The sequence below is a fragment of the Oreochromis aureus genome, linkage group 3, assembly GCF_013358895.1.
Source record: "Oreochromis aureus strain Israel breed Guangdong linkage group 3, ZZ_aureus, whole genome shotgun sequence".
NCBI classification, from domain to species: domain Eukaryota; kingdom Metazoa; phylum Chordata; class Actinopteri; order Cichliformes; family Cichlidae; genus Oreochromis; species Oreochromis aureus.
In genome coordinates, this window is record NC_052944.1 from 65,978,944 (window position 1) to 65,991,823 (window position 12,880).

Consider the following 12,880-nt stretch of genomic DNA (forward strand, 5'->3'; position numbering starts at 1 on the left):
AGTTAACACAAGCCATCATATTAATAAGCACACATTGCACCAACTACACACTGATGGTATGAATAAAAAACACATCTGGCTTTTGCTTTCTCTGTGCACAAGGTAGGCTATGTCAGTTTGAGCTCATACTTTTGTCATAGATCCGTAAGCATAGAGGGATCCAAACTTCAAGTACTGGTGTTTATTCACACACATCAAAACAAACACAAGTGTTTATTTCCAAGTATAGGATTATTTGCATTCGCCATATTGACTATATGGGTTTCTTGGTCTGCAGTGAACATGCTTCCTCTGCCCCCAGCATCTGGTCGTCTAGCTTTTCTGTAAAGTAACAATTTCAGTATTTTTACATCTATGCTATTGCTGTGTTTGTCATTATCATGGCAGTGCTACAAATCTTAGTGCAAAGTGACTGTACTAACCGACTCTCATTTCAAAATGTCCTTATGATGCTTGCTACAGTGTAACGGCTCAAGTTAGGCTGAACCCGTTGGCCAGCTTCCCTCAGGGTCACTCCATGGTTGATTACACGGTCCACTATTGTAGCTCTGATGTCATCAGCAATTCTATTTCTTACTCTTCTTACCCTTCCTCTCCCCCCTCCTCGTCCTCCTCTTGCTCCTCCTTGTCCTTGTCGTCCTCTTCGTCCTACTTCTTCACCTCCACGTCCTCTTCCTCGGCCTCCTCTACTTCTCACTCTTCCTGCTCCCTCCATTGTACTCCACACACAGAGCTTACCTGTATTATAGTGCTTAGGCTGATTGCAAAGTGAACTAATTATTTAAAAAAGTTTTCACATGTGACAGTGTGCCAGACAGTTGGCAAAATAGCGTAAATAATGGCCATAAATGTGTATCATTTTGCTAGGAGTGTGTTGATCATTTGGAAATCGAGTGTAAAGCCGTGAGTTGTGTTTACAGTTCTGCAAAAAGAGTGCTGTGCAGAGGATTGTAGCTACAGGTTTGCAAAGTGTGTGTTACAAAATGGCAAACTGAGTGCAAAGCAGTGTTTGTGCTTTTAGTTTTGCAAACTCAGTGAGTGGTTTTGCTATAAGTATTAATAGTTTTAGAAATTGTGCTATAAGAATCACAGTTAGGGTTTAAGCATTCAGGAAAAACTGTAAAACAGGACATATTAGCTGCATTTAACCTTCAGTTACTCTGTATATAGTTCGGTAGGAGTCAGACCATGTTCCTTTTTAGCTGAAAAACATTACACCAAGTAACCTGCAGTGTTGAAAACTTGTTTTCCGGCAATGTTTGCTACTCTACAATCCGTCCTGCTCTGTAGTAAAATCAACGACATTTGACCGTCCTGTTGCTCGCATTGAAATGTATACAGCCTATTTAAAATCTAAAACTTAAAATTGTCCGTAGCCTGCTGTTGTTACCACTGTCCTGTTTGCACTCAGTTTACTTCTTACTCACTATGAGCATCATTCATTATTCTCCCCCAGTAATTAAGGTTAGGATATGTATTCTTTTTATTCCAATCCATTCTTCGTTTGCAGCATTTAAATAACCTTCATCAGATTTGATGATTTTGTTACAGACTTTTAAAAAAGTGTTTTGCTTTTCTTTCACAAATATGGGGATTAAATTGTGTTAAAATGTACAAAACAGTGATGTCATGTTTTGTGACGAGGACCCAGGCACAGAGAGATTTGATGAATTTAAGAATCTTATGATTTAATAAAGAAATTTACAGACTTGCACAGAGATGGTAAAATTATGATGACTGATAACAGAGATGAAGACAACAGACGATGAGGACAGGGAGGAACAGGGGTTTAAATGCACCAAGGAGACAGTCAGAGGGAACTCGGGACAACTGGAGACATTTAAGGATGCAGGGACTCACAGAGATAGGGAAGAAGTCTCATCGTGACGAGTAAAGTTTATTTTGCCTGGCTGGGCAGCTCTCTGGGTGCTCAGCACCCCCAAAGCTCTGATCCTAGAATCGCCCCTGGCTACAGCTAACCAGGAGCAATAACAATAGACGACTCTTCATGATGATGTCTCTGCTGGTTTGAATTTGTCCAGAGCTGTTGCTGAATTTCCTACTTTTTAACTGACTATGTTCAGATAAGATGACCTGAACAGAGTTACTTCAAAAAAACAAACAAACAAACAAACACGCAATGATGGTTCATGGTTACCAAACCCAGTCAGGCAAACAAAGCAGACTGATTGGATGGACTCTAAAGTTTTGCAAAGTTTTGTTTTTTACAAAGCATTCAAAGCTTTATTATTTACTTTACATCAGAAGACCATAGTTTACCAAATTACGAAACCAGCACAGGCCAATAAGCCAATCGAGAAAATATTTATTGAGGATATAGATCAGTTTAGCAGTACAATGCTCAAATTTGTATTTATTTTATTTTATTTTATTTTATTTTATTTTTTGCACTCAGACAACCCGTGATCTGTTGTCCTTCAGAAAGCATGCAGGTTTGAGATGTTTAGCATGAATTTATTTTTTAGACCTGTAGGCTGTCCATCTATATTTTTACTGTGCAACGATATCCTTGTAAGAGCCTACTGATAACATTTTCTGCATTTAAATAATTTCCCCTAGGGATCAATAAAGTATTCTTATTGTGATGACACAAACTGTTAAGTCATCACTGGTCATCCTACCCATTTGAGAACCCATTTTTATCTGTGCCAGTCATAATAATCATTGTTATCATGTTCTTTTCTCTGATTGTTGGACTTGGGAAAACAATCTAATACAACAAAATCACATATTTTAATTCCACAGGTTAAAGTTGGGGTCGTAACTGATGATAACTTTGAGGGTGAATGTCATGGTCCTTCAGTCTGCGTCTCCATGGTGCATCTCCACCATTTCTCTCCCCCCCGCCACACCTCTCTCCTTTTATGTGCTTGCTGCTCTGTGTGTGGGTGTTGAGACTTAATGTGTGTTTAGACCCCAATGATTACAGTTAACATTTTAGTCAGCATGTGTCATAATAAGACGAGATTCATTTTCTTGCAGTAAAGTGAATGCTGCACTGATATGCTATGAGAAATGGAAACCAGACTTATAAATGTCCATTTATTGCTTAATTTATATTCTCTACCTAACCAATAAACGAATCTGCAACTCGCCACTAATGCCGAACGTGCTTGAATGTAAGATTTTATGAATAGTACATTCTTCTTTTAATTTAAGTGTTGTTATTGTTCCTGTGACTGTAATTTAAAGTAATCTGGGCAAAGCTGTAAATTTCAAAACAAATAAAAATGAGCACAAACCAGAAGTGGTTTTAAGACTCGAGGGCCAATAGAATACTGACACAAACATTTCTATCCCCAATGTAGCACATAATGTTTTAAGAGTAGTCATTCGATAATTAGTGAATAATGTGCAGTTGCCTCACCTTAAAATGGTAAAAGCAAACCCGCACCTTTTAACTCTAGGCAAGCAGAAAATGTAATATTTGTTTCATTAAATTTCTGAAGTTCTCCTAATCCAAAGACGGTCATGGCACACATCACAAACTATTGTTTTCACCCCTGAATTTAATTTTGCTTTTCCCCAAAGTATAAGGCAAGCATTAGAACCTATGATGATTTAAACCTCACAGGGACTCAGGCCACAAGATGCCCTGAGAGAAAAAGATATTGAGGTGCATTACTAACCACTGCAGTTAATGTTGCAACCATTATGCGAGTTGATGATTTAGTCATTGCACCACAAGTAGCTGTTAATTTGAAAGATCCCAAAGTCAGTTCTGTTGGTGTTTTTGGCCATGGTGTTATAGTTTGACTCCCATTGGGTGAGACAAACCCCTGCAGACAGAGCAGAAGAGATGGATTTATATCCAACCAAAAAGCTAAAGCTCAGGCACTGAAACAAATCCTTGTAATTTCCCCAATCATATATTAATGCTTAGTCAGAATCCCGGACTTGACAAATTTTAAAAGTAAGGGTTTCCCAGTTGAAACACAGATCAATATGTCTGAAGATATTCGTTATCGTTACATGCATAACAGTAACCTTACAGTAACATTTAACTGGTAGCATAGTAGAAGTTGAATCTTATCTTGTATTTTCTTAAGCTGACAGTATAGTACTCACAGTCGGCGAGGACTCCATAGTAGCCATCTATCCCATTAGCCCTGAGCGTGCAGGCCCATTCACAGCGCTCGAAGATTTTGGCGTTGGCCGTAGTCAGGAAGAGCAAAAAGCTCCTCATGATGGTATTTTTGCTCGTCCAAATGTGTTTAAAGCTGCTGCTGCTTTCCCTTTTTATTGGCAAAAATGCTCAGCTGAAAAGGGTGCGACTGCCCAGGCTTGCTTTTGCATCAAAGTGGAAAAGCAAGCAGTATTGAGCTTAAGGTTAAAAAATAGAGCCGCACAAACAAAGCATATTGATCCAGCTGAGAAAGATCCCCAAAGTTCTAACTAGATAAGAGGACCCAAATACACACAAGGGAAGGGTTAGGTAAGAATAGAAATGCAAGCAATGGTAAAAAAAAAAAAAAAATATGGCTGAACAAACAAAACACATTGTTTGGGCTGAAATAGATTCCAGAGTTCTGGAAAGTTTCTTGTCTGTTTTTACTTAAGAAAATGTCTAATCAAGGACACAAAGCATGCCATATTTACTGATTTATTTAGAACACATGAGACCACATTTTCTTAATTTTTTAAATGAGGAATGAAAAACACTGAAAGAGTAGAGATTTTAACTGATTTTAATCATCAGTCACCCGATATGTTTTCCTTTAAAAGTAGAAACAGAGGAGGATGGAGACAATTTACTATGTCGATGACACCCTTCTGTTTATGTGTTGATTAAAGACGACATCCGGACAAATAGGGCCTGAGATCCTGGCCCTGACAGCGATTGCGCCAGGCAACCCTGAAACCAGAGTCAAAGGTCAGTCCAATGAACACACAACTATCAGTGTATCCCAATCACATAATGACCTGTTCTTACCAGGCTGTGATGCCTTGTTCCCTAACGATACGTTTGGCACAATTGATCGCAGAGGTGACATCATCTGCCAAAAGCACTGTGGCCGAAGGGGGAAAGAAAAAAGCAAATAACAATGGCAAATTAAAAAGGTAACATTGTGGAATAATAAGGACAACATCTGGGAAAAGTGAGTGAAAGTGCTTTTATCAAAAACACTTATATATATACACAAAATCAATATTGCAGATTGAGAAAAGAAAGTAAATAAATCAGTTTTGGAATAAATGAAGAAATGCATTCAGCCACTGAAGATGTAAATTGTTATTTGCAGCATTTCACTGCTGAACATAACCTCAGATCATCACTGACCGCTGCAGTCAATGTTGCATCCATTTGCTGAATTAATGCGACGGTCATTGCACCACCAGCGGCTATTTATCTGAAAGATGCCGAAGTCAGTGGATCCATCAGTGTTACGATTTGTTGCCTTTGTGTTATAGTTTGACTCATGTTTGGTCAGGCAAACCCCTGCAGACAGAACAGAAGAGATGTAAATGCAGATTGCCTGAAAGCTAAAGGTCAAGTGTCCTTTGCACATCCTCAACTAACTACTTCTCACATGCTGACACTTTGTTAGAGTCCCTTCTCATCATATTTTAATCCTCTGATTTCTTAGTTTCATCTGTGATTAACCCTAATCACAGACAATCAGAGTATGTAATTTTTTATTTTAATCATATTCCTAATTGACATGCATCAAAAATGATTCATTAGTTCAGATCACACAGATGTCAAAAGCAAGATCCAACCTCCTTCACCCATGAGGCGCCCCAAGTCACTGACTCGCTTACTCTGGAATCTTTTGCACACCATACAAGTGAGCTGCAACACAGACTGCAAGTTTACAGAGTGGAATATTTTGTAATAAAGAAACCTTCCTCTGTCTGAATTCTTGGCTCTACCTGAGCTGTGAGATACATCTATAACGCCGACGTTAACTCTAAAAAGCAGTGGAATACAATTTCACCTGAGAATAACTAATCCCTAATCACTTTTGCTCATGAAACCATGTACAACTTTTTGCTCTGATTTAATAAATAAACAAACTTGGATTGCAAAACGGAGACATTTCTCTTCAGGGTCTTACCAAAAACTCAGAAAAAGTTACAGTAGCATTTTACCCACCTCCTAAACAAACATAGTTTCAAAAACAAAAAGATTTTTGCCTTCACGTGAGCTCTATTACAGAGCTCATGTTGGCCTTACAGTTTTTCTGATATATAATCTCCAGTTACTTGTGCCAAATATCCATATAAATGGGTAGAGATGAACCTACTCCCAGCAAGTTCAATGGTGAACTGCTTATTTTGCTGACCATCCAGGGTTGATCACCTTAGATTGTTTAATTAAAAGGCTGTACTCACAGTTAGCCAGGCTGACACCACGATAGCCATCCATCCCGTTTGCCTTCAGTTTACGGGCCCAGTCACAGCGCTCAAAGACTTTAGCACTGGCCACAGTTATCAAAAGCAAGAAAACAAACACACTCCTCATGATGATGTCTGTGCTGTTTCACAGTTGCTGCTGAATCTCCTTATTGCTGAAATAGCTCAGCTGAAAAAGCTGTGACTGTCTGGGCTCAGATCAGAGGATCCAAATGTGCAATAAATGATGGGTTACGTAAAAAAGCTGGGTTCATGATTACACAATCCAGAGAGACAAATAAAACACACTGATCGGGTTGAAATGTATTCCAAAGTTCAGGAAAGTTAACAAACAATTAAAAAAAACCATTGAAGGCACTGAGCTCAAAGAAACACTAAATGAAAAGTCAAAATTACTCATATTTGAGATGCTGCTCCACGGGGCGCACTAATGACAGCTCACTGTGACAGCAAGAATAGGAAAGGGGTTTGTAAAGTGTAGCAGAATTATAACAATTTAATGGCCAGGTATTACATGTTTTTAATTAGGAAATTGATGCCATACGCCACTTTAAAATCAACATGTGATGTTATAAAATAAAAAAAATGATAAAAACAGGCTCACAGAAAAGGGGGCTCATGGAATAAGAGGCCAACAGTGCTTGAGCACTGTTGTGGGGTCTGTCTGTGCATGTGCCAGCCCACTTTGCTCCTTGAGGTGAAAGTCAATTTGTAATACTGGCACACTTTGCAAGCAAAATCAACAAAAGTTTTTGGTATGGTAAACGGCCTGTATTTGTATAGCTCTTTACTTAGTCCCCTAGGGACCCCAAAGCGCTTTACACTACATTCAACTTCAACTGATCAAACACACTGTGCAATAACACTAAGTGCAATACTCTTTTTCTGACAAAGTTGTATTTTTACTCAGTTGTATAAAGCATTTGCATTCTATTTTTATCCTATTGTATATTTTATTCTATTTATTCTACTGTATATAGTATTTTATTTAATTTTATTCTATTCTTTACAGTTGTGTACAGTATTTCATTCTTATTGTATTCTAAGTTTTCTATATAACTTTTGCACTGTCCACTTCCTGCTGTGACAAAACAAATTTACCACGTGTGGGACTAATAAAGGTTATCTTATTCAATCACTCACCCATTCACACACTGGTGATACCCAGCTGCCCTGGGGCGCACTGACAGAGGCGATGCTGTTGGACGCTGGCACCACCGGGCCCTCTGACCACCACCAGTAGGCAACAGGTGAAGTGCCTTGCCCAAGGACACAATGGCCGAGAAAGTCAGAGCCAGGGCTTGAACTGGCAACCTTCCGATTATAAGACGAACTGCCAGTTCTTGAGCCACGATCGTTGTTGGCCTCCATCTTTACTCTGTAGGTATAGTGCAACTGAGCCACATCCTTGAAAAAAAAAAAAGATGAATCTAGGACTATTGAGCATAGATAGGTGCCTAGTTTATACTTTATGTATTTGGTTTTGGGGTTTAGTGTAAATTTCTAGTAGTAAAGCATAAGCATGGTAAAGATGACCAGACACAGTTGGTATTCTCATTAAAAATGAAAATCAGTGTTTGCTTAGTAATCAGTTTTAGATTGCATTAGCTTTGTTTTTATTTTTGTTAATGTGTGTTATGCCACAGAATGAGCTATATCATGAGCTTATGCTTTGGTCTTACATGGTATGACCATGTATTAACTGTTTTATATTGTTTCTATAATTTCTATTGTGTAATTAGATTGGCATACATTAATGTATTTTATTTTTTTTACTTATGTTTCAGCACAACTTCATGCCCAGATAATCTGAGGAACTTGGAAAGAAAAACGTCGGAACTTCTTTAAGTTTCCTGGAGACATTTCACCTCTCATCCGAGGAGGTTCTTCATTTCTGAGAACAACTGATGGAGAGTCCCTGATTGAAGCCCTATCAGAGTGTCCCCAAACTTTGGTAAAGGCAGAGGATGATTGCAATCTTTACCTAAACCATATTAGGAAACAGATCCAGGTCAATGTCTCAGCCTCTGTATCACCTCTCTTTTAAGAGATTTACCATGTTTGCTACATTGTTGAGCTTCATTTCATTCATTTTACAGCATCCAGTTTGAGTTAGTTGAGATCTAGGACAGATGATATAAGAATCATTTTGGGATGTTTTAAGGGTGAAATGTCCTGCAGGATCATTAAAACATTAATATTGTTTACCCAGTTATAGCAAGTTCAAATTTATCTAAAAAAAAAACCCCTGTTGATCAAAGTTTGGTTACCTAACACACACAGAGACTGGGACGAAACATGTTTCATCATATTTGCTCAAACTGACCCGTACTTAAAATAAACAGCACACTGAATATGATAAGCACAAAGTGGCCGCACTCAAATCTGCTGCACTTTCTGCTTAATGGGAATCCATTCTATCTGTGATAAGCATGGTTTATGTTAACTCTTGGTGCTGTGGCACAGAGCAACGGCTGGTAATAAAATCTCAACAGGCCTTTTAAGGCTGATGGGTAAAAAGGGGATGTTTCATGCCTTATATGACATTCCTCTTTCTGCATACAAAGATTCCTGTGAGTGCCACATACTCCAGTCAGAGACCTTATCTTAGATGATAATGATAAAATGTATAAAGAACATTAAAAAAATACAACAATAAAGAGCAACACTTACTGTTGACATAGATAAAATATGGTCTCAGTTGTAAGGACACCTTTATTTAGTCTTGTGCAAACACAGGCATTGCTTGAGTTGATGCAGAGAGAAGCAAGATGGGAGCCACCAATAAGATGCATTGTTTTTGACATGTGATTTCCTTGTGTATGTATTGGTGAATTGTCAATAAAGTTACGCTCTCTCTCTCTCAGGAGTGAGTTCAAGTCTAGAAGATGGCTGAAGGCTGTTGTGTGTTTATTCCTTTTTAAATATCCTCAGTGCAGTCTGGATATACACACCAGAATTCCTGCACATGTTACCTTTGCTAACACTTAACAATAACAAAAAAAAGACTAATGGAGAAAATCGTTGATGTGGTGATTTATCCCACAGAGTGATAAAATTAAGATTTTAATTAAAGTTATTAAAGATACGTTATTTTGTCACTGAGTGCGCTCTCAGTGCCGCTGTTTATCTCTAAGGTGGTGGTTGCACATTAGAGCTCTGAAACTTTAAACTGGATCCATTTAAACATAAAAGCTTACTGTCCCACAGCCAAACGTGGAGATCACTAGAGTTCGTCTGCAGATCTAACTCAGATTAATGTGACTGAACATATATTCTTGGTGGGTGTTCTGTGTTCCAGTAGATGCAATTTCAGCACAGTAAGGCATTTTCACACATTTATATTTTTTTTACTCTGGTCCGAATCAGTTGATGAGTTTGCAAACTGGTGGTTTGGTTTGTATTCACACAGAAAAAAATCAAAGTTAAACCAAGAGAACCAGAGGCCAGAGTCACAGAGAGTATGACCCATGGCAAAAATCCTGCACCGAAGATGTTACACATGTTCTTGTGAACATTTCTGTAAACACAGATCAACGTTTAGTCCCAACAGAACTCTATTTTTTAGCTTCTGTTTGACGGCGTACCTGTGGATCAATACCAGATCTGAAACCTCAGATCTTAAGATTGTGCTCTGAACTTGATTTAGATGCTCAAACTTTGTTTTGATTTGAGCTTAAATGTGTATTTTTATTTTATTATCCACAGAGGACAAACTACCAACAAACTCCACTGTAAATAATAAATGATATACAGGGTTGGACTGCAGCAAGAAAAAAGCCCAGGCATTTTGAGTAGAGACCAGCCCACCAGGTATTATAAGAAAAGTCATAAAGCCTTGAAAACAAACACTGTTGTGACAGTGATGTGCACTGTGTTGTTGGTATATATGTATCAATCTAATAAACCTACACCATCATCTCTATTCTGGCATTCCTAACAGTACTTAATGAAAATATTAAACAACATAATCAATAATTACAGATACCTGACTAACAGGGTGTTACGACCCGGCTCAAAGCCGCAACATAAAAAAGGAGATGAATATCAGAGTGAGTGTGAGAAGAGGTTTTTCTTAAAATGGCATAGCAGGTTCGCTAAAATGGCTGGTGCCACCAAGGCAAAGACAAGTGAGCTCCCTGGGAAGCTTGCCTCAGGTATGGTTTTATCCACACCTGACTAGGTGTGGCCAATTAGCACCAGCTGAACACACTGAGCAGATTAGAGGCTGCAGAGGGACGTAACACAGGGTTGCCATCTCCCAGCAAAGAAAATAGGGAACCACCCCCCACCCTCCGCCTCATGATGCTTAATCGACGTTATCAACTTTAATGAACTTTATTATTCTCTTTCTTTCTTTCCCTGTTACTGCCCTACCTGGCTCCCCGGCAAAACTTTGCTAGACCCGCCCCTGCGCAGGTACTGCTGGTTTCCTCTTTGTGGAGCAAAGTGGGCGATAAACAAATGAGAGAAAAGCCAATCAGCTGATCATTGATCAGGTTCATGATTTAATTAGCAGGGGGTGGGGGGAGGGGGGCGAGAGAAGAAGAAGCACCTGCGATGTCAGGAAGTCAGTGACAGGTAAACCCGCAGGAAGTTTTTCTGCCTTGTCGGGAAAGCAGCATTCACACCACCTCTCAGCTCACTTCCTCTGAACCACAGTCGGCTACACGATGATGTGAATTGTTTCAACGAATATGTAACACGATCAACGATCAGAAGATAACAAGTCACGTTAAACTAAATCACTAATTGTGTATTTATTATTGCCTGTGGCTTCCTGACTGACTTCAGCCACTCACAATGTTTGTTTTAACATTCAGTGAAGGCCTCACAGAGGTTCGCATGTTCCCCTTTATGTCAGCTAATTTTGATGCTTTATAGTAAGTGTCGTTCACTTTGACCATTTGAAAGCTTTTTCTCTCTTCTTTGTTGCATTTAAATAGAGAAACCATTGCTTTCCCCGAAAACCACAACCCTGGCATCCTGTCACAGGGGAAGAGGAGGAGGTTTTGACTTTAAGTGACTGAACTGGTCAAATTGTCGATCTGACATCATCGAGAGCAGAATGAAGAACATATATCTTACATATCACTAATGAAATATTGATGTGTGATATTTGTTCAGGATGTATTTCATTGTTATGGAAAACACAAAATATTAAAATCATGATGACCAATTGTAGTAGTTATTTCTATAACTTTTTGTATATAATTTGGCATTTCTTACTGATGTAGGCCAAAAATAAATACATAATATTATTTCATTCAGCTCAAAGGTTTATTTGCAAGATGCACAAACAGACACAAATGAAAGTTACAAATGTGTTGTGCATGAAACGAATTCAAACGTGGTGCAGATGTGTGTCACCAGTGGCGGTCCTAGCCTGTTTGGCGCCCCGGGCGAACAGCCCCCCCCCCCCCCAACACACACACGCACACACACGCACATAAAACATATTAAGGATTATACATTAACATAAAACTGTTGTCGGAACCATACTGAATTTCGCCAGAGAAACACACACACATATGAAGAGAGAGAGGGAGTATGCATTGTATGGCTACCAAACAGCCATCATAATTTGTCATACAATGAGAAAGGACAAGACAAATCAACAATTGACAATGACTAATTAATATTAAAATCTGTAACATAATGTATTGTTTGGAGTTTAGTCTGTTACTGTTACTATTTTTACCATTTCTTCTTGGAGCAACTGTAACCCACATTATTTCCTTAGGGATTAATAAAGTATTCTGATTCTGATTGTTTCAGGATGACCTGCCATTATCCAATGACACATCTGCTTACATGTATCTTTTGCTCGTTTCTCCTCTTCTTTTCTATTTTTTCTAAACTGAGCACCTGATGGCTTTGAACTTTTCTTGTCCATCTTCCATTGGTTTTAATTTTCCACTCCAGTACAAATCCCCCAACTCTTGGATCACCACGACATAACCTAACAGACCTACACCTTAGTTCACAGATTCACTTTGTCTAAGGTGTATTTCTGGGATTTCACACAACCCAGGATTCAAATCAGGAATACATAATGGGCTTGGATTTACATCATTATGAATGAAATGTGCTCTATTTGGAAGCAGCCGCCCCCCCTCACTTTTCGCGTACAGAATTTCGAAAAAACATCGGTGCAAATTATAAGTCTGTATCATAATGTCTGGTGTTTTCGTGTCTGTTGTTTTGTTTTCATTTTGTTTTATTTTACGAGTTGGTTATTAGACGCTGCTCCAGCCAGCCAGAGAATCCCCCGCCGCCCCGCCCTCTCCTCCCTGTGCCGAAAGCAGCAGGCGCACCTCGCAAACAGAGGGCGCCCTTACTCCCAGCAAATGGGCGATAGAAAACCGATCGGTGCCTATGCCATTCCCAATATGCGCTGGCTGATGTCGGGGAAACATGAGTAAGAGCAATTTTTTTGTTTTGTTTTGTTTTGTTTTGGGGTTTTTTGCCGATGCCTGTGATGCCGCCCCCCACCACCATG

General features: G+C 39.1%; 1 protein-coding gene across 1 annotated transcript; it reads right to left on the reverse strand.

Annotated features, from left to right (window-relative positions):
* Positions 1-4,608: 4,608 nt before the first annotated feature.
* On the reverse strand, positions 4,609-6,605 carry LOC116336520 (lysozyme C). The gene is made up of 4 exons (XM_031760426.2): positions 6,358-6,605; positions 5,303-5,461; positions 4,955-5,030; positions 4,609-4,876 (listed from the first exon to the last, which is right to left on the reverse strand). The coding sequence occupies exons 1-4, from the start codon at positions 6,485-6,487 to the stop codon at positions 4,810-4,812; spliced, it is 432 nt and encodes a 143-aa protein (XP_031616286.1). The 5' UTR covers positions 6,488-6,605; the 3' UTR covers positions 4,609-4,809.
* Between the last annotated feature and the right edge of the window lie 6,275 nt (positions 6,606-12,880).